The 20,828-nt window shown below is 47.9% G+C and overlaps 3 protein-coding genes across 6 annotated transcripts in view; 1 reads left to right on the forward strand and 2 right to left on the reverse strand.

Annotated features, from left to right (window-relative positions):
- LOC140116961 (uncharacterized) overlaps positions 1-1,123 on the reverse strand; it is a 54,750-nt gene extending 53,627 nt beyond the window's left edge. The window contains exon 1 of the mRNA XM_072133390.1: positions 1,115-1,123. Within this exon, the coding sequence (XP_071989491.1) occupies positions 1,115-1,123 (9 nt within the window). The remainder of the gene's footprint in view (positions 1-1,114) is intronic.
- Positions 1-20,828, forward strand: part of LOC140119790 (uncharacterized) — an 822,703-nt gene that overhangs the window by 512,919 nt on the left and 288,956 nt on the right. The gene's annotated exons all lie outside the window — the stretch shown is intronic.
- LOC140116962 (uncharacterized) lies at positions 913-7,365 on the reverse strand. Its single transcript, XM_072133391.1, has 7 exons — positions 6,931-7,365; positions 5,565-6,647; positions 5,126-5,235; positions 4,711-4,839; positions 3,759-3,915; positions 1,666-3,528; positions 913-1,632 (listed from the first exon to the last, which is right to left on the reverse strand). Exons 1-7 carry the CDS (start codon positions 7,363-7,365, stop codon positions 1,162-1,164), a joined length of 4,248 nt encoding a protein of 1,415 aa, XP_071989492.1. The 3' UTR covers positions 913-1,161.

Raw genomic sequence — 20,828 nt, forward strand, 5'->3', positions numbered from 1 at the left:
GATCACTGGCTGTAGTGTGTGGGCTGAGCGGTCCGGAGCGCACAGCAATGGTGTGCAGGACATGACAATGGCAGCGCGCGGGCCGGCACTGCTCAGCACACACTACAGTGCTGGTAGCCTCTAGAATGGAGCTGCTCCGGGTAGCCGTGATGTTATGAGAGGGGGCGGAGATCCGGGAAAGGGGCGGGGCTTACTACGCAGTCTCCTCACAGGAAGTAGAGCTGTAATGGCTGCCTGCAAGTAGAACGTGTACAGGTACTGTGTGCATACATGTGTATGGAGGAGAGGGGGCCTGACAGAAGTGGATGTGATAAGGTCAGGGAAGACATGTATTTTACATGGGACTGCATGTCTGAGGTGTATGTTATATGGGACTGCGTGTCTGGTGGGTGCTTAGGTGGCATAAGGTGTATGTTACGTGGGACTGCATGTCTGGCGGGTGCTGAGGTGGCATGAGGTGTATGTGAAACAGGACTGCATGTCTGGCGGGTGTTGAGGTGGCATGAGGTGTATGTTACGTGGGACTGTGTGTCTGGTGGGTGCCAAGGTGGCATGAGGTGTATGTTACATGGGACTGCATGTCTGGCGGGTGCTGAGATGGCATGAGGTGTATGTTACGTGGGACTGCGTGTCTGGTGGGTGCTGAGGTGGCATAAGGTGTATGTTACGTGGGACTGCATGTCTGGCGGGTGCTGAGATGGCATGCGGTGTATGTGAAACAGGGCTACATAAACAGTAAAAACACGTAAAAAATGACAGACGCAAATTTCATTAATTAAAAAACGCCTCCCCCAACACAGACACCAAAAAAATGTAGAATTAGACTCACCGGTAATTCAGTTTCCATCTAGTCCTCCATGACGGCCCACTTGGAGGATGCCCCTTGACCTCTGTAGGGACAGGAAGCAGAGAGGTTAAAAGCCTCCCACCCGCATCCTCCCGCCAGTGTCTACCAAATAACTACACCGGTGGAAGATACAACAAAATTTTATTTTGTATGTTAAATATTCACATACAATACAGAATTAACCTAGGGAGGGAAAATATATAGGCCGTCATGGAGGACTAGATGGAAACTGAATTACCGGTGAGTCTTATTCTACATTTCCAATACGTCCCCCATGACGGCCCACTTGGAGATCTACCAAATAAGTAGAAACTCTAGGGTGGGATGACTGCTTGAAGAACCTTCCTGCCAAAGGAGAGGTCCTGAGAACAAGGTAAGTCCAGACGGTAGTGTTTTATGAAGGTGGATGGTGAGGCCCAGGTAGCGGCCTTGCAGATCTGTTCTAGAGAAGCACCTCTTTTCTCAGCCCAGGAAGTGGACATAGCCCTGGTGGAATGGGCCTTCAGATTCGTAGGAACCTCCTTCCCTTGCATCGTATAGCAGGTAGAGATAGCTAATTTTAACCATCTTGCTATAGATGTTTTCGAAGCCCTCTTCCCTTTATTCTTCCCCTGGAATTGAATAAACAGATTATTGTCTATGCGCCAGGGTTCCGTAGCCTGTAGGTAAGCTAGCACAATTCTTCTTACATCCAGAAGATGCCATGAAGCTTCCTTGCTAGAAGAGGGGTTTTCGCAGAAAGATGGAAGGGTGATTTCTTGACTCCTGTGGAATCTGGATGCCACCTTGGGAATGAAGCCTGGATATCTGGATGCCACCTTGGGAATGAAGCCTGGATCTAGAGTAAGGATTATACGATCAGACAGCACACGCATGTAAGGCTCTTTGATTGAGATAGCCTGAAGCTCACCCAATCTTCTAGCTGTAGTGACAGCAATAAGAAGGGTGGTTTTTAGCGTTAAGCTCTTAATAGTAGCGCTATCCAGAGGTTCAAATGGTGGTCTGGAAAGTGCATCTAGTACCAGTTTAAGGTCCCAGGTAGGAACTCTCCTGAGAATCTGGGGTCTGATTCTGGAGGAGGCTAGGATAAACCTTTTGACCCACCTGTGCTCCGCCAGAGGACAATCAAAGAAGGCGCCAAGGGCCGAAACCTGGACCTTCAAGGTGCTGGTGGAAAGGCCTTGCTCTAGGCCTTTCTGTAGGAAGTCCAGAATCTGTAAGATATTGGGGTTAGGTTGAGATGGGGGATTATCCCCACAGAATGTTACAAATTTCTTCCAGATTTTGTGATATATTGCAAACGTAACTTTCTTCCTACTTGCCTTAAGAGTGGCTACTACAGCCCTGGAAAGCCCCCACGAAGTCAGGAACTCGGACTCAGGATCCATGCTGCTAGCTGAAGCCTTCCTGGGTCGGGATGAAGAATCGGTCCCTGATGTAGAAGGTCTCTCCGTGAAGGTAGTATCACCGGTTGCTGCTGGGCCAAGGATGTCAGCAAGGAGTACCAATTCTTTTTTGGCCAATTTGGGCAGATAAGTATTACCCTTGCCTGGTCTGAAAGAATTTTTCTGAGGACCCTTGCAATCAAGGGAATAGGGGGGAAGGCATAGGAGAGAGGTTCGATCCATTGATGGCTGAAGGCATCCAGTCGATCCTTCGGTTCCCCTGCTTCCAGAGAGTAATATTGATGGCATACGGAGTTCTCTTTTGTGGCGAAGAGATCGATCTGAGGAACCCCCCACAGGTCCGTCAGTTGGAGGAAGACTTCCTGATTGATGCCCCACTCGTTGGGGGAGACTTCCCTCCTGCTGAGGTAGTCCGCCTCCCTGTTCAGAGTTCCTCTCAAGTGAGTTGCAGAGATGCAAAGTATATTTCCCTCTGCCCAGGAGAAGATGGTGCGCGTTAGGGAGGAAAGAGTTGTCGACCTTGTTCCTCCTTGTCTTCTCAGATAAGACACCGCCGTGGTGTTGTCTGATAATATGTGTACATGCTGATTTTTTAGGAGAGATGTATTTAATCTTAGGGCTTCCCAGACAGCCCGTAATTCCCGGTAATTGGATGGTTTCCTGGATTGGGAGGGTGTCCATAGACCCTGGGCGTAGTGGGAAGGGAAGACCGCTCCCCAGCCCACACTGCTTGCGTCTGTCGTAATTGTAAGACGTGGAAGGCAGTGCCAATGGACCCCGTTTTCCAAATTCTTCCTTTGTAACCACCACTGTAAGTCCCTTTTTACTGAAGATGAAATAATGGTTCTCTTGTCCAACCCTGAGGACTTTCGGTTCAAACTGCTGAGAATCCAACTCTGTAGGATACGGGAATGATTTTGGCTCCAGGCCACCGATGGGAGGCAAGCGGTAAGGAGACCTAGAACTTTCATTGCTCCTCGAATTGAGATGGAAATCTTCCTTCTGAAGGAGTGAACCTGATGTCTCAGATCTTCCACTTTTTCCGATTCCATGTGGAAACGACTGTAGGTGATGAAGTTGTTCAAGGCCTTTAAGTTTATTATTAGCCGGTTTGACCCGTTGGGTTTTTTGACCAGGAAGAAGGGGGAGTAGAAGCCCGTCTTTACTTGATCTTGAGGAACCGGGGTGACCACTCCTGAGAGGATGAGAGATGAAACTTCCTGCCAGATGAGATAATGGGTAGAGGAAGAAGTAGAAGATAAGGGTGGCATGAATCTTGATGGCGGGGGGGGGCACTGAATTCTATCCTGTACCCTGTGCTGACAATATTCAGGACCCAACGGTTTGTAGTGATGGACGTCCACTGAGCGACAAACCCCAACAGACGCCCCCCCACCCCCCACTCTGGCGTCACTGCTTCTTCCCTCCGGCGTTGTCAGGGGAATTGGAGAATAGAAACCCCTGGCCTCTGCCCCCTTTAGCATAACTCCAACGTCCCCGTTTACCTTTGCCCCGAAAGGACTCCTTGGTATTCCTGAAGGGACGAAAGGAAGGTTTTTTGGAAGGAGCTTTGTTCTCTGGAAATCCCCTTTTTTATCGGATGCTCTTTCTAAAATGGCGTCCAGTTCTGGCCCGAAGACGAAATCTCCTGAAAATGGGATACTGCATAATTTTGATTTTGAACGAATATCACCGCCCCATTGTTTTAGCCACAAAGCTCTCCTCGTAGCATTTGTTAATGCCCCTTCTTTGGCTGTAAAACGGACACCTTCAGCTGCGGCATCAGCCAAGAAGGCAGTAGCAGATTTTAGGAGTGGAATACTTTCCAACAGAGAAGCTCTAGGAGTGCCTTCTCTGATATGAGAATCTAGTTGGTTCATCCAGAAAAGGAGGGTTCTGGCGACTGAGGTGGCCGACAGGTTGGACTTTAGACTGATCATGGATGTTTCCCAAGCTCTCTTAAAGGGAACCTACCACCACAAATCTACCTATAAAGGTAGATTGGGTGGTAGGTGGATCAATGGGACGTGAGGATAGCCCTTTTAAGGGCTAATCCTCACATCCCTGCACTTTTTTGATAACTTTTATTAGATATTTATTCAAATGTACTTATGCGGTTACTGGGGCGTGGAGTAGCCGCATCTGAGATTACACGAGGCAGCTACTCCACGCCCCGGTAGCCACTTTACCCCTCCTACTCACCCATCTTCGGCGCGCAGCTCCGCTTAGCTGTGCGCCCTCGTCCGGCGATCCTGCCGTCTGCGCATGCGCAGAAGAGCAGGCGCGCGCCTGCGCGGTCACTGCTCCGAAACAGGCGCGGGCTAATTTTAACCATCTTGCTATAGATGTTTTCGAAGCCCTCTTCCCTTTATTCTTCCCCTGGAATTGAATAAACAGATTATTGTCTATGCGCCAGGGTTCCGTAGCCTGTAGGTAAGCTAGCACAATTCTTCTTACATCCAGAAGATGCCATGAAGCTTCCTTGCTAGAAGAGGGGTTTTCGCAGAAAGATGGAAGGGTGATTTCTTGACTCCTGTGGAATCTGGATGCCACCTTGGGAATGAAGCCTGGATATCTGGATGCCACCTTGGGAATGAAGCCTGGATCTAGAGTAAGGATTATACGATCAGACAGCACACGCATGTAAGGCTCTTTGATTGAGATAGCCTGAAGCTCACCCAATCTTCAAGCTGTAGTGACAGCAATAAGAAGGGTGGTTTTTAGCGTTAAGCTCTTAATAGTAGCGCTATCCAGAGGTTCAAATGGTGGTCTGGAAAGTGCATCTAGTACCAGTTTAAGGTCCCAGGTAGGAACTCTCCTGAGAATCTGGGGTCTGATTCTGGAGGAGGCTAGGATAAACCTTTTGACCCACCTGTGCTCCGCCAGAGGACAATCAAAGAAGGCGCCAAGGGCCGAAACCTGGACCTTCAAGGTGCTGGTGGAAAGGCCTTGCTCTAGGCCTTTCTGTAGGAAGTCCAGAATCTGTAAGATATTGGGGTTAGGTTGAGATGGGGGATTATCCCCACAGAATGTTACAAATTTCTTCCAGATTTTGTGATATATTGCAAACGTAACTTTCTTCCTACTTGCCTTAAGAGTGGCTACTACAGCCCTGGAAAGCCCCCACGAAGTCAGGAACTCGGACTCAGGATCCATGCTGCTAGCTGAAGCCTTCCTGGGTCGGGATGAAGAATCGGTCCCTGATGTAGAAGGTCTCTCCGTGAAGGTAGTATCACCGGTTGCTGCTGGGCCAAGGATGTCAGCAAGGAGTACCAATTCTTTTTTGGCCAATTTGGGCAGATAAGTATTACCCTTGCCTGGTCTGAAAGAATTTTTCTGAGGACCCTTGCAATCAAGGGAATAGGGGGGAAGGCATAGGAGAGAGGTTCGATCCATTGATGGCTGAAGGCATCCAGTCGATCCTTCGGTTCCCCTGCTTCCAGAGAGTAATATTGATGGCATACGGAGTTCTCTTTTGTGGCGAAGAGATCGATCTGAGGAACCCCCCACAGGTCCGTCAGTTGGAGGAAGACTTCCTGATTGATGCCCCACTCGTTGGGGGAGACTTCCCTCCTGCTGAGGTAGTCCGCCTCCCTGTTCAGAGTTCCTCTCAAGTGAGTTGCAGAGATGCAAAGTATATTTCCCTCTGCCCAGGAGAAGATGGTGCGCGTTAGGGAGGAAAGAGTTGTCGACCTTGTTCCTCCTTGTCTTCTCAGATAAGACACCGCCGTGGTGTTGTCTGATAATATGTGTACATGCTGATTTTTTAGGAGAGATGTATTTAATCTTAGGGCTTCCCAGACAGCCCGTAATTCCCGGTAATTGGATGGTTTCCTGGATTGGGAGGGTGTCCATAGACCCTGGGCGTAGTGGGAAGGGAAGACCGCTCCCCAGCCCACACTGCTTGCGTCTGTCGTAATTGTAAGACGTGGAAGGCAGTGCCAATGGACCCCGTTTTCCAAATTCTTCCTTTGTAACCACCACTGTAAGTCCCTTTTTACTGAAGATGAAATAATGGTTCTCTTGTCCAACCCTGAGGACTTTCGGTTCAAACTGCTGAGAATCCAACTCTGTAGGATACGGGAATGATTTTGGCTCCAGGCCACCGATGGGAGGCAAGCGGTAAGGAGACCTAGAACTTTCATTGCTCCTCGAATTGAGATGGAAATCTTCCTTCTGAAGGAGTGAACCTGATGTCTCAGATCTTCCACTTTTTCCGATTCCATGTGGAAACGACTGTAGGTGATGAAGTTGTTCAAGGCCTTTAAGTTTATTATTAGCCGGTTTGACCCGTTGGGTTTTTTGACCAGGAAGAAGGGGGAGTAGAAGCCCGTCTTTACTTGATCTTGAGGAACCGGGGTGACCACTCCTGAGAGGATGAGAGATGAAACTTCCTGCCAGATGAGATAATGGGTAGAGGAAGAAGTAGAAGATAAGGGTGGCATGAATCTTGATGGCGGGGGGGCACTGAATTCTATCCTGTACCCTGTGCTGACAATATTCAGGACCCAACGGTTTGTAGTGATGGACGTCCACTGAGCGACAAACCCCAACAGACGCCCCCCCACCCCCCACTCTGGCGTCACTGCTTCTTCCCTCCGGCGTTGTCAGGGGAATTGGAGAATAGAAACCCCTGGCCTCTGCCCCCTTTAGCATAACTCCAACGTCCCCGTTTACCTTTGCCCCGAAAGGACTCCTTGGTATTCCTGAAGGGACGAAAGGAAGGTTTTTTGGAAGGAGCTTTGTTCTCTGGAAATCCCCTTTTTTATCGGAGGCTCTTTCTAAAATGGCGTCCAGTTCTGTCCCGAAGACGAAATCTCCTGAAAATGGGATACTGCATAATTTTGATTTTGAACGAATATCACCGCCCCATTGTTTTAGCCACAAAGCTCTCCTCGTAGCATTTGTTAATGCCCCTTCTTTGGCTGCAAAACGGACACCTTCAGCTGCGGCATCAGCCAAGAAGGCAGTAGCAGATTTTAGGAGTGGAATACTTTCCAACAGAGAAGCTCTAGGAGTGCCTTCTCTGATATGAGAATCTAGTTGGTTCATCCAGAAAAGGAGGGTTCTGGCGACTGAGGTGGCCGACAGGTTGGACTTTAGACTGATCATGGATGTTTCCCAAGCTCTCTTAAAGGGAACCTACCACCACAAATCTACCTATAAAGGTAGATTGGGTGGTAGGTGGATCAATGGGACGTGAGGATAGCCCTTTTAAGGGCTAATCCTCACATCCCTGCACTTTTTTGATAACTTTTATTAGATATTTATTCAAATGTACTTATGCGGTTACTGGGGCGTGGAGTAGCCGCATCTGAGATTACACGAGGCAGCTACTCCACGCCCCGGTAGCCACTTTACCCCTCCTACTCACCCATCTTCGGCGCGCAGCTCCGCTTAGCTGTGCGCCCTCGTCCGGCGATCCTGCCGTCTGCGCATGCGCAGAAGAGCAGGCGCGCGCCTGCGCGGTCACTGCTCCGAAACAGGCGCGGGCCGGCTCTTCTGCGCATGCGCAGACGGCAAGATCGCCGGACGAGGGCGCGCAGCTACGTGGAGCTGCGCGCCGAAGATGGGTGAGTAGGAGGGGTAAAGTGGCTACCCGGCGTGGAGTAGCCGCCTCGTGTAACCTCAAATGCAGCTACTCGACGCCCCAGTAGCCGCATAAGTAAATTTGAATAAATATCTAATAAAAGTTATCAAAAAAGTGCAGGGACGTGAGGATTAGCCCTTAAAAGGGCTCTCCTCACGTCCCATTGATCCACCTACCACCCAATCTACCTATATAGGTAGATTTGTGGTGGTAGGTGCCCTTTAAGAAGAGCGTCTGCCTTGCGGTCCATAGGATCCTTGAGTTGTGCAGAGTCTTCAAACGGTAGGTCTGTTTTTTTGACAACCTTCGTTACTTGTACATCCATTTTTGGAACAGAGTCCCATACTCTTGAGACTTCTTGATCAAAGGCGAGACGTCGCCTAAACCCTTTGGAAGTTGTTATCTTCTTTTTTGGGGTCCTTCCATTCTTCCGTAATTAAACCTAAAAGGGTATCATTAACCGGAAAGACGCGTTGTTTTTTGGCCTTCAGCCCTCCAAACAATTCGTCCTCTCGAGACATGCAAGGAACTTCCTCTTCCATATTTAGAGTTTCGCATATAGCCTTCAGTAGGTTATCTAACTCTTCTAACTGGAAGAGGTGACGCGGATCAGTTTTTTCCTGGGAATCGAGATCCTCCATGTCGACTTGAGAACAGGATGGGACTTCTGAATCATAGTTCTCTTCCTCAGAGGAGGAGATGTCCGCTAATCTCGGTTTTTTAGGAGGGGGTCCCTTCTGCGCTGCCGAAGCTACTGAAGCTACTCCTTTTTCCTCAATAAATGGGCTTTGAGTATGCCTCAGGCATGGTATGAAAACACATGTTACATTTTTTAGCAGTACTTCTGCTCTTCACAGGCTTGCTAGCCTTCTCAGACTTTTCCGGTCTGCCCTCTTTTCCTTTCCCCTTAGTCCCTTGATCCTTATCCTAAGGGAGAAGGTGAGGAATAAGTAACTTGGGGTTCTAAAGTATATAGTAACTACTACTAGAACAGCACCACTTACATAACCAGGAGGGTGGAGTATGCCCAAGTCTGCCTCATCAGCCATGTCAGGAATGTCTGGGACGGCAAAACCACTGAAACAGTACATGCACCAGTACGAGACACCGCAACTGGCCCCCATGATAGTGCTAGTTTAAGTACCTTATCGGGGAGCCCATCCCCCTAGCAGGTGGCTGTTGTGCGCCTATTCCGGCACTCCGGGACGCACTGACCTCACTTCCGGTCGCAGCCGGAAGTCGTCATCGGCGCAAAGGACTCCTGGGAACGGAGCGCCTGAATGTGTCGCGCATCCTCGCGTAGGCCGTCGACAGCCGCTGAAGAGATCCGGAAGCTCGGTCCTCTCAGGACCAGGGAGGGAAGCCCAGCCGTGGACCCGATCCGGAGGGGAACTACAGCCTGCAATAGACCGGCGAAACCCCAGGTAACAGAAAAAACGCCCCCATCCCCCACTTGGAGGAGAGGGAGAGCCTCTCTGACCTATCCCCTGTAGGGACAGGAAGACACTGGCGGGAGGATGCGGGTGGGAGGCTTTTAACCTCTCTGCTTCCTGTCCCTACAGAGGTCAAGGGGCATCCTCCAAGTGGGCCATCATGGGGGACGTATTGGAAAAATAAACCAAAATTTCTTTTTTAAAAAAAGCATTTTACACAGCAATTATCATGGATTAGCAGTGTCAGCTGCAGTCTGGTCACATGGGGAGGGGGATACATTGTGCGTTAGCCGCAGTCTGGACGTTTGGTGTCAGTCTGGTGGTGGGAGGTCTCGGCGGGCCGCAGTCTGGTGGTGGGAGGTCTCGGCGGGCCGCAGTCTGGTGGTGGGAGGTCTCGGCGGGCCGCAGTCTGGTGGTGGGAGGTCTCGGCGGCCCGCAGTCTGGTGGTGGGAGGTCTCGGCGGGCCGCAGTCTGGTGGTGGGAGGTCTCGGCGGGCCGCAGTCTGGTGGTGGGAGGTCTCGGCGGGCCGCAGTCTGGTGGTGGGAGGTCTCGGCGGGCCGCAGTCTGGTGGTGGGAGGTCTCGGCGGGCTGCAGTCTGGTGGTGGGAGGTCTCGGCGGGCCGCAGTCTGGTGGTGGGAGGTCTCGGCGGGCCGCAGTCTGGTGGTGGGAGGTCTCGGCGGGCCGCAGCGGTGGTGGCGTTAGCTCCAGTCTGGTCAGTGCATGATGTAACATCACTATATCTGCCTCTATCTGCTACTTATACACAGAAGATACTGACACATGATTATATACAGCTATGAGTTATATACTTGTATTACTGAAAATGTCATACTCCTTCCCGGCTAAAAATACTCCTCAACAATAGTAATAGGAGTATTATTACCCTTCTAGAAATCTGTTAGTGCGACCTCTGACAGCCGCCCTCTAATACATTCTACTAAAAGTGAATTCATTGCTCTCGGTTCTCAGGGACCTTGTACAGATATTGTTTATACTCATTCCCAGAGATGCAGATAAGCGGAATCCAGAACCATAATATCATGTAGCACCAAGGACAGGCGGCCTCTCACCACATGTCACAGCGAGCAAACACCTTACATCACATGGAGTCTGAATCATGACATTAGCCGGACAGCTAATATAGTGTGTGTGCTCCTGGAGCATGCTGGGAGTTGTAGTCCCTCCATATAGTGTGTGTGTGTGCTCCTGGAGCATGCTGGGAGTTGTAGTCCCTCCATGTAGTGTGTGTGCTCCTGGAGCGTGCTGGGAGTTGTAGTCCCTCTATATAGTGTGTGTGCTCCTGGAGCATGCTGGGAGTTGTAGTCCCCCCATATAGTGTGTGTGTGCTCCTGCAGCATGCTGGGAGGTGTAGTCCCTCCATATAGTGTGTGTGCTCCTGGAGCGTGCTGGGAGTTGTAGTCCCTCCATATAGTGTGTGTGTGCTCCTGCAGCATGCTGGGAGGTGTAGTCCCTCCATATAGTGTGTGTGTGCTCCTGGAGCATGCTGGGAGTTGTAGTCCCTCCATGTAGTGTGTGTGCTCCTGGAGCATGTTGGGAGTTGTAGTCCCTCCATATAGTGTGTGTGCTCCTGGAGCATGCTGGGAGTTGTAGTCCCTCCATGTAGTGTGTGTGCTCCTGGAGCATGCTGGGAGTTGTAGTCCCTCCATATAGTGTGTGTGCTCCTGGAGCATGCTGGGAGTTGTAGTCCCTCCATGTAGTGTGTGTGCTCCTGGAGCATGTTGGGAGTTGTAGTCCCTCCATATAGTGTGTGTGCTCCTGGAGCATGCTGGGAGTTGTAGTCCCTCCATGTAGTGTGTGTGCTCCTGGAGCATGTTGGGAGTTGTAGTCCCTCCATATAGTGTGTGCGCTCGGGGAGCATGCTGAGAGTTGTAGTCCCTCCATAAAGTGTGTGAGCTCCTGGAGGATGCTGGGAGATGTAGTTCCCCCCATATATAGTGTGCACTCCAGGAGCATGCTGGGAGTTGTAGTCCCTCCATATAGTGTGTGTGCTCCTGGAGCATGTTGGGAGTTGTAGTCCCTCCATATAGTGTGTGTGCTCCTGGAGCATGCTGGGAGTTGTAGTCCCTCCATGTAGTGTGTGTGCTCCTGGAGCATGCTGGGAGTTGTAGTCCCTCCATATAGTGTGTGTGCTCCTGGAGCATGCTGGGAGTTGTAGTCCCTCCATGTAGTGTGTGTGCTCCTGGAGCATGTTGGGAGTTGTAGTCCCTCCATATAGTGTGTGTGCTCCTGGAGCATGTTGGGAGTTGTAGTCCCTCCATATAGTGTGTGCGCTCGGGGAGCATGCTGAGAGTTGTAGTCCCTCCATAAAGTGTGTGAGCTCCTGGAGGATGCTGGGAGATGTAGTTCCCCCCATATATAGTGTGCACTCCAGGAGCATGCTGGGAGTTGTAGTCCCTCCATATAGTGTGTGTGCTCCTGGAGCATGTTGGGAGTTGTAGTCCCTCCATATAGTGTGTGCGCTCGGGGAGCATGCTGAGAGTTGTAGTCCCTCCATAAAGTGTGTGAGCTCCTGGAGGATGGTGGGAGTTGTAGTTCCCCCCATATATAGTGTGCACTCCAGGAGCATGCTGGGAGTTGTAGTCCCTCCATATAGTGTGTGCGCTCGTGGAGCATGCTGGGAGTTGTAGTCCCTCCATATAGTGTGTGCGCTCGTGGAGCATGCTGGGAGTTGTAGTCCCTCCATATAGTGTGTGCGCTCGTGGAGCATGCTGGGAGTTGTAGTCCCTCCATATAGTGTGTGCGCTCGTGGAGCATGCTGGGAGTTGTAGTCCCTCCATATAGTGTGCGCTCCTGGAGCATGCTGGGAGTTGTAGTCCCTCCATATAGTGTGTGAGCTCCTGGAGCATGCTGGGAGTTGTAGTCCCTCCATGTAGTGTGTGTGCTCCTGGAGCATGTTGGGAGTTGTAGTCCCTCCATATAGTGTGTGTGCTCCTGGAGCATGCTGGGAGTTGTAGTCCCTCCATGTAGTGTGTGTGCTCCTGGAGCATGCTGGGAGTTGTAGTCCCTCCATATAGTGTGTGTGCTCCTGGAGCATGCTGGGAGTTGTAGTCCCTCCATGTAGTGTGTGTGCTCCTGGAGCATGTTGGGAGTTGTAGTCCCTCCATATAGTGTGTGCGCTCGGGGAGCATGCTGAGAGTTGTAGTCCCTCCATAAAGTGTGTGAGCTCCTGGAGGATGCTGGGAGATGTAGTTCCCCCCATATATAGTGTGCACTCCAGGAGCATGCTGGGAGTTGTAGTCCCTCCATATAGTGTGTGTGCTCCTGGAGCATGTTGGGAGTTGTAGTCCCTCCATATAGTGTGTGCGCTCGGGGAGCATGCTGAGAGTTGTAGTCCCTCCATAAAGTGTGTGAGCTCCTGGAGGATGGTGGGAGTTGTAGTTCCCCCCATATATAGTGTGCACTCCAGGAGCATGCTGGGAGTTGTAGTCCCCCCATATATAGTGTGCACTCCAGGAGCATGCTGGGAGTTGTAGTCCCTCCATATAGTGTGTGTGCTCCTGGAGCATGTTGGGAGTTGTAGTCCCTCCATATAGTGTGTGCGCTCGGGGAGCATGCTGAGAGTTGTAGTCCCTCCATAAAGTGTGTGAGCTCCTGGAGGATGGTGGGAGTTGTAGTTCCCCCCATATATAGTGTGCACTCCAGGAGCATGCTGGGAGTTGTAGTCCCTCCATATAGTGTGTGCGCTCGTGGAGCATGCTGGGAGTTGTAGTCCCTCCATATAGTGTGTGCGCTCGTGGAGCATGCTGGGAGTTGTAGTCCCTCCATATAGTGTGTGCGCTCGTGGAGCATGCTGGGAGTTGTAGTCCCTCCATATAGTGTGTGCGCTCGTGGAGCATGCTGGGAGTTGTAGTCCCTCCATATAGTGTGCGCTCCTGGAGCATGCTGGGAGTTGTAGTCCCTCCATATAGTGTGTGAGCTCCTGGAGCATGCTGGGAGTTGTAGTCCCTCCATGTAGTGTGTGTGCTCCTGGAGCATGTTGGGAGTTGTAGTCCCTCCATATAGTGTGTGTGCTCCTGGAGCATGCTGGGAGTTGTAGTCCCTCCATGTAGTGTGTGTGCTCCTGGAGCATGCTGGGAGTTGTAGTCCCTCCATATAGTGTGTGTGCTCCTGGAGCATGCTGGGAGTTGTAGTCCCTCCATGTAGTGTGTGTGCTCCTGGAGCATGTTGGGAGTTGTAGTCCCTCCATATAGTGTGTGCGCTCGGGGAGCATGCTGAGAGTTGTAGTCCCTCCATAAAGTGTGTGAGCTCCTGGAGGATGCTGGGAGATGTAGTTCCCCCCATATATAGTGTGCACTCCAGGAGCATGCTGGGAGTTGTAGTCCCTCCATATAGTGTGTGTGCTCCTGGAGCATGTTGGGAGTTGTAGTCCCTCCATATAGTGTGTGCGCTCGGGGAGCATGCTGAGAGTTGTAGTCCCTCCATAAAGTGTGTGAGCTCCTGGAGGATGGTGGGAGTTGTAGTTCCCCCCATATATAGTGTGCACTCCAGGAGCATGCTGGGAGTTGTAGTCCCTCCATATAGTGTGTGCGCTCGTGGAGCATGCTGGGAGTTGTAGTCCCTCCATATAGTGTGTGCGCTCGTGGAGCATGCTGGGAGTTGTAGTCCCTCCATATAGTGTGTGCGCTCGTGGAGCATGCTGGGAGTTGTAGTCCCTCCATATAGTGTGCGCTCCTGGAGCATGCTGGGAGTTGTAGTCCCTCCATATAGTGTGCGCTCCTGGAGCATGCTGGGACTTGTAGTCCCTCCATATAGTGTGCACTCCTGGAGCATGCTGGGAGTTGTAGTCCCTCCACATAGTGTGTGGGCTCCTGGAGCATGCTGGGAGTTGTAGTCCCTCCATATAGTGTGTGCGGTCCTGGAGCATGCTGGTAGTTGTAGTCCCTCCATATAGTGTGTGTGCTCCTATAACATGCTGGTAGTTGTAGTCCCTCCATATAGTGTGTGCGGTCCTGGAGCATGCTGGTAGTTGTAGTCCCTCCATATAGTGTGTGTGCTCCTGGAGCATGCTGGTAGTTGTAGTCCCTCCATATAGTGTGTGCGGTCCTGGAGCATGCTGGGAGTTGTAGTCCCTCCATATAGTGTGTGCGGTCCTGGAGCATGCTGGTAGTTGTAGTCCCTCCATATAGTGTGTGTGCTCCTGGAGTTTGGTGGGAGTTGTAGTTCCCCCAATATATAGTGTGCACTCCTGGATGATGCTGGGAGTTGTAGTCCCTCCATAAAGTGTGTGAGCTCCTGGAGCATGCTGGGAGTTGTAGTCCCTCCATTTAGTGTGTGTGTGCTCTTGGATCATGCTGGGAGTTGTAGTCCCTCCATATAGCGTGTGAGCTCCTGGAGCATGCTGGGAGTTGTAGTCCCTCCATATAGTATGCGTGCTCCTGGAACATGCTGGGAGTTGTAGTCCCTCCATATAGCGTGTGTGCTCCTGGAGCATGCTGGGAGTTGTAGTCCCTCCATATAGTGTGTGAGCTCCTGGAGCATGCTCGGAGTTGTAGTACCTCCATACAGTGTGTGTGCTCCTGGAGCATGCTCGGAGTTGTAGTCTCTCCATATAGTGTGTGTTCCTTGAGCATGCTGGGAGTTGTAGTCTCTCCATATAGTGTGTGCACTCCTGGAGCATGCTGGGAGTTGTAGTCCCTCCATATAGTGTGTGTTCTTCTGGAGCATGCTGGGAGTTGTAGTCCCTCCATATAGTGTGTGTTCTCCTGGAGCATGCTGGGAGTTGTAGTCCCTCCATATAGTGTGTGTGCTCCTGGAGCATGCTGGGAGTTGTAGTCCCTCATCTGGTCACTTACCTCTTCTCTCCTCGGTGCAGGACACTCTGGATGTCACACACCTCCCCCTCCTCCTTACCATCTACTAGTCATGTGACCCGGGGAGTGTGATGTCACTGAGGGGCGGGGCCTCCCGCATCTATGCTTGAGGACCTGGTGTAATTTAGGGGGGAGATGTGACTATTATAGATCATCCTCCGTCTATTCCCCATAGTGCTTTCCTATGTAACAGCCCATTCATTAGTGGTGCTCACATAAAGTGACAGCGAGGTGTATATATATATATATATATATCTGGTGCTGTCTTTATATTCTCGCCATGTGAGAGAATTCTTACTTTTCTTAAATTGTTCATGGTATTGAGATCCTCATCTAGTCACACAGTGGCCTCACTTCATCGTTATTTCTTCTTTTTGTGTAATGGTTATTTTCCTGTTGCCCCCTTCCAATATGGCGTTGTGGTCGGCATCTGGCCCCACTGTGCAGGCACGGGTGCTCGCTCTTGCGCAGTTGAGCAGGGAGGACGCCAATGTGCGTTTGTCCTCTGAGATGTTTCCATGTGCGGAGGTTATGTCCAGTTTTATTTAGGTTTTTAACCACCTGTTCACACTAAAATTACCTGCACATATGTAGAAATATGTTAAATGCATTATTTTGCACTTCGCTATGTCACAATACGACTATGGATGATGATGTATTGATAGGAAATGTTTTTTAACCCCTTAGGGACGTGGCCCTTTTTTGTTTTTGCATTTTCATTTTTCACTCCCCACCTTCAAAAATCTGTAACTTTTTACAGAGCTCTGTTTGGGCTTGTTTTCTGCATAACAAATTGAACTTCATAGTGATGGTATTTATTATTCCGTGCCGTGTACTGGGAAGCGGGAAAAAAATTCAGAATGCAGTGAAAATGATGAAAAAGCGGATTTGCGCCGGTTTCTTGTGGGCTTGGATTATGCGGCTTTCACTGAGCACCCCAAATCACATGTCTATTTTATTCTTTGGATCAGTACGATCACGAGGATACCAAATTTGTACAGGTTTTATAATGTTTTCATACATTTAAAAAAAATTAAAACCTGTACAAAAAAAAAAATTCTTATTTTTGCCCTCTTCTGGCGCTAATAACTTTTTCATACTTCAGTGCACGGAGCTGTGGGTGGTGTCATTTTTTGTGACTTTTGATGACGTTTTTAATGTTATCATTTTGAGCACTGTATGGGCTTTTGATCACTTTTTATAGAATTTTTTATATTTTTCAAAATGGCAAAAAAGTGGCATTTTCGACTTTGGTGCGCCAATTTCCGTTACGGGGTTAAACGCTGGGAAAAATTGCTAATATATATTGATAGATTGGACATTTTGGGACGTGGTGATACCGAATGTGTTTATGATTTTTAATGTTTATTTATATTTATATCAGTTCTAGGTAAAGGGGGGTGATTTAAACTTATTTTTTTTACTATTTTTTCATATTTTTTTTTACTATTATTTTAGATCCTCCAGGGTAATTTAACCCTGCAGGGTCCGATTGCTAATACTATATACTGCAATACTACTGTATGCCCTCTGGTGGCTATTAGAAATCATTGCACCTGGCAAGCCTACGAGTCTCAATGAGACTCTAGGCTGCCATAGCAACCGATCGCCGCCCTCCGATGACGTTCCAGGGGACGACAATCGGGCATCCATGATGGCGGCCGGCATTTAACTGTAAGTTAGGTTCGACCGCTGCACTTAACAGGTTAGCTGGCGCAATCGGTGCCAGCACCGACCGCGGCAGTGACAGGCGGGTGTTGGCTGTATTATACAGCCGTTACCCGCTGTGTATGGAGAAAGCTCAGCTCGTGCACTCTCTCCATACACCCCTTGCCGCACCAGGACAATATAGTTTGTCCTCGGTCGGCAAGGTGTTAATGTATATTTATATCTATATCTGAATTTTTACTCATTTTATGCAAATTTTTCACGTTGTGCTCTATGTATACGCCCACGTCTATGCATTTCCTGGCATGTAGCGCTGGTTATAAAAACCCAGCAGGGTTAACTTGTTTTTTTCTTCAAAAAGGTGATCAACACCGAAATGTTGGCACCATAAATCACACCTTGATTTGACAATTTCTGGATTGTCGGAGTGCTGCCTGGGTCTTTTCCATTGCTACTTCAGGCTGGAGAGGATAGCTGGCTGCTTAAACATCAGGTTAAGGCTACATTCACACGAACGAATGGCACCAAAAGTCTAAGCCTCATAACATTCTAGTAAAATACGTGGAATATTAACCACTTACCGCTGGCTGCGGGTGAATGGAGAGGGCACAAGGGCTTTGCTAAATATTGCAGAAGGAATTAGGAGGAAAATCTGTAGTACAGCAGTATATGGTAGGATCAATCAGACAACCTAGGGTTAAAGTACCCCAGGGAGTCTGAAAAATAGTAAAAATTAAAAAAATATATATTAAAAAACCTAAAAATTCAAATCGCACCCCTTTCCCTAGAACTGATAAAAATATAAATAAACAGTAAAAATCATAAACACATTAGGTATCGCCCGTCCGAAAAAATGCCCAATCAAAATATAATGACGGTTTTTCACAGTGTTTAACCCTGTAACGGAAAATAGTTTAAAATGGCGCTTTTTTTTCCATTTTGAAAAATATAAAAACTGATCAAATTGTAAATGTATGAAAACATTATAAAACCTATTCAAATTTGGTGATCGTACCGACCCAAAGAATAAAGTAGACCTGTCATTTGGGGGGCACAGGGAAATCCGTAAAATCCAAGCTCACAAGAAAACGGTGCAAATGTGTTTTTTCACCAATTTAACTGCATTTGGAATTTTTTTCCTGCTTCCCAGTGCACGGCATAGAATATTAAATACCGTCACTATGAAGTGTAGAAAACAAGCCGTCACAGCGCTTCTTACATGGAAAAATAAAAAAGTTACAGATTTTTGAAGGTGGGGAGTGAAAAATGAAAACGCAAAATTAATAGGAGCCATGACGGGAAGGGGGTTAAAAAAACGATCCAACATAAAGCAGATATCTGGAAAATTTAAGTTGAGAATTCATTTGGGTGCTTTGACTATTTGCTTCAAAAGTAGAGAATTTAGAACTTTGAAAATAAAGAATTTTTAAAAATTTTTGCCAAATTTCCATTTTTTTAATAACTAAACACAAAAGATTTCATCCAAATGAAGTACAATGTGTCACAAGAAAACAATCTCAAAATCCCCTGGATGTCTCATAGCGTCCCAAAGCTATAACCACTTATAGTGACACCGGGCAGATTTGAAAATTGGGGCCACGTCCTTAAGGCCAAAAGATGCTGAGTCCTGAAGGTTAAAGAATACCTGTCACCGGATTTTGATCCCCCTGCCTAACAATGCTGCTGATAAAGGGTTAAAAGTCCTTCCCATATCACCTAAAATTAGCTGCTAGTGGGGCACTGTACCTTAACCCCTTAACGACTTGGCCTTTTTTAGTTTTTTCACTTCCATTTTTCACTCACCAACTTCAAAAATCTATAACTTTTTTATTTTTCCACATAAAGAGCTGTGTTATGGCTTATTTTCTGCGTAACAAATTGCACTTCATAGTGACGGTATTTAATATTCTATGGCGTGTACTGGGAAGCGGGAAACAAATTCCAAATGCAGTGAAAATGGTGAAAAACCACATTTGTGACGTTTTCTTGTGGGCTTGGATTTTACAGCTTTCACTCTGCGTCCCAAATGACATGTCTACTTTATTCTTTGGGTGGATACCAAATTTGTATAGGTTTTATAATGTTTTCATACATTTAAAAAAATTAAAACCTCCTGTACAAAATTTTTTTTTTATTTTGCCATTTTCTGGGGCCAATAACTTTTTCATACTTTGGTGTACGGAGCTGTGGATAGTGTCATTTTTTGCGAATTTTGATGCCGTTTTCATTACTATAATTTTTGGGACCGTGCGACCTTTTGATCACTTTTTATAAATTTTTTTATATTTTTCAAAATGGCTAAAAAATGCCATTTTCGACTTTGGGCGCTATTTTCCGTTACGGGGTTAAACGCATTGAAAAACCGTTATCATATTTTGCACTTCCTGCACCTCTCAGAACCTGTGCATTCTGGGAGTGTCTATAAAAGGATAATTAATTGACCTTTCTTACCCCTCAGTGGTCCAAAACATCACTTTTTCCTTCACAGGGTGTTTGCTGAAAGCCTAGTGATGTTGTATAATGACTTCCAGTACACATTGCACCTGATCATCAGGAGTGATGTTGTCATCCCCAATATTGAGCTGGAGCCACCAAGATTGCTTAGGTCGCCTTCAGTACTTCGGCTGACCTCCAATTGTTTGAAAGCAGATAGGGATGTTTTCCCCAAGTTCTCAGGATGAACAATAGGGACTTATCCTCGGGATTTGGTAGACTCTAGCGCTTCGATAAGGGCTGCAGCAACAAGTATCACTCCAGCACGTTCTCCTCTTCCTGATCTGACATGGTTGTGCTAGAGACCTGAAGTCTGAGGTGCTAGGAGGCATAGTAATGTTCGTTGCTATGGGCGAAGACTGGCAATGGGGACCTGGTCCCTTTAAACCCTTAAGGACGCAGGGTTTTTCGGCTCATTTCTCGCTCTCCAACTTCAAAAATCCATAACTTTTTCATTTTTACGTGTACAGACCTGTGTGAGGGCTTATTTTGTGCGTAACAAATTTTACTTTCCCGTAATGTTATTTATTTTAACATGCCGTGTACTGCGAAGCAGAAAAAAAATTCCAAATGTGGAAAAATTGAAAAAAAAACGCACATGCGTCACGTTCTTGTGGGCTCAGTTTTTTCGACTTTGACTGTGCACTCAAAATAACACCTCAGCTTTATTCTTTGGTTCGGTGCGATCGCGGTGATACCAAATTTATACAGGTTTTATGGCGTTTTAATACATTTTCAAAAATTAAACGAATGTGTACAAAAAAGAAAAAAATTTTTTTGCCATCTTCTGACGCTAATAACTTTTTCATACTTTGGTGAACGGAAATGTGTGAGGGGTCATTTTTTGCGAAATGAGGCAACGTTTTCATTGCTACAATTTCGAGGTCTGTGCGACATTTTGATCATTTTTTATTTCATTTTTTATGTGATGTAAAAAGGTGTAAAAGTCGCATTTCGGACATTTGGGCGCCATTTCCCGCCTCGGAGGTCACCGCCGCCCGTAACCGTTTTTATATTTTGATAGATCGGGCAATTTGGGACGCGGCGATACCTAATATGTTTGTGATTTTTACTGTTTATTATGTTTTATATCAGTTCTAGGGAAAGGGGGGTGATTTGAACTTTTAATATTTTATTAATTTTTTTTATTTTTTAAACTTTTTTTTTCTTTTTTTCACTATTTTTTAGACCATCTAGGGTACATTAACCCTAGATGGTCAGATCGCTCCTACCATATACTGCAATACTTCTGTATTGCAATATATGGCATTTTTGCAGCACATTCATTACAATGAGCCACTGGCTCATTGTAACGAAACTGCAGAAGCCATGTAGCCTCGTGTCAAAAGAAGACCCGAGGCTACCATGGCAACCGATCGCCGCCCCCCGATGACGTTCGCATGCGTTTTTGTCCGTTTTTCATTGCGCAATTTCGGAAAAACGGACAAAAACGCATGCGTTTTTTAACGCATGCGTTTTTAACGATCTGAAAACGCACTTAGTAAAAACGGCCCAAAAACTGCTTTTTCATAGAACATGTTATACTTTGCACTAGTACCA

Source organism: Engystomops pustulosus, chromosome 2 (genome assembly GCF_040894005.1).
Source record: "Engystomops pustulosus chromosome 2, aEngPut4.maternal, whole genome shotgun sequence".
Taxonomy (NCBI): domain Eukaryota; kingdom Metazoa; phylum Chordata; class Amphibia; order Anura; family Leptodactylidae; genus Engystomops; species Engystomops pustulosus.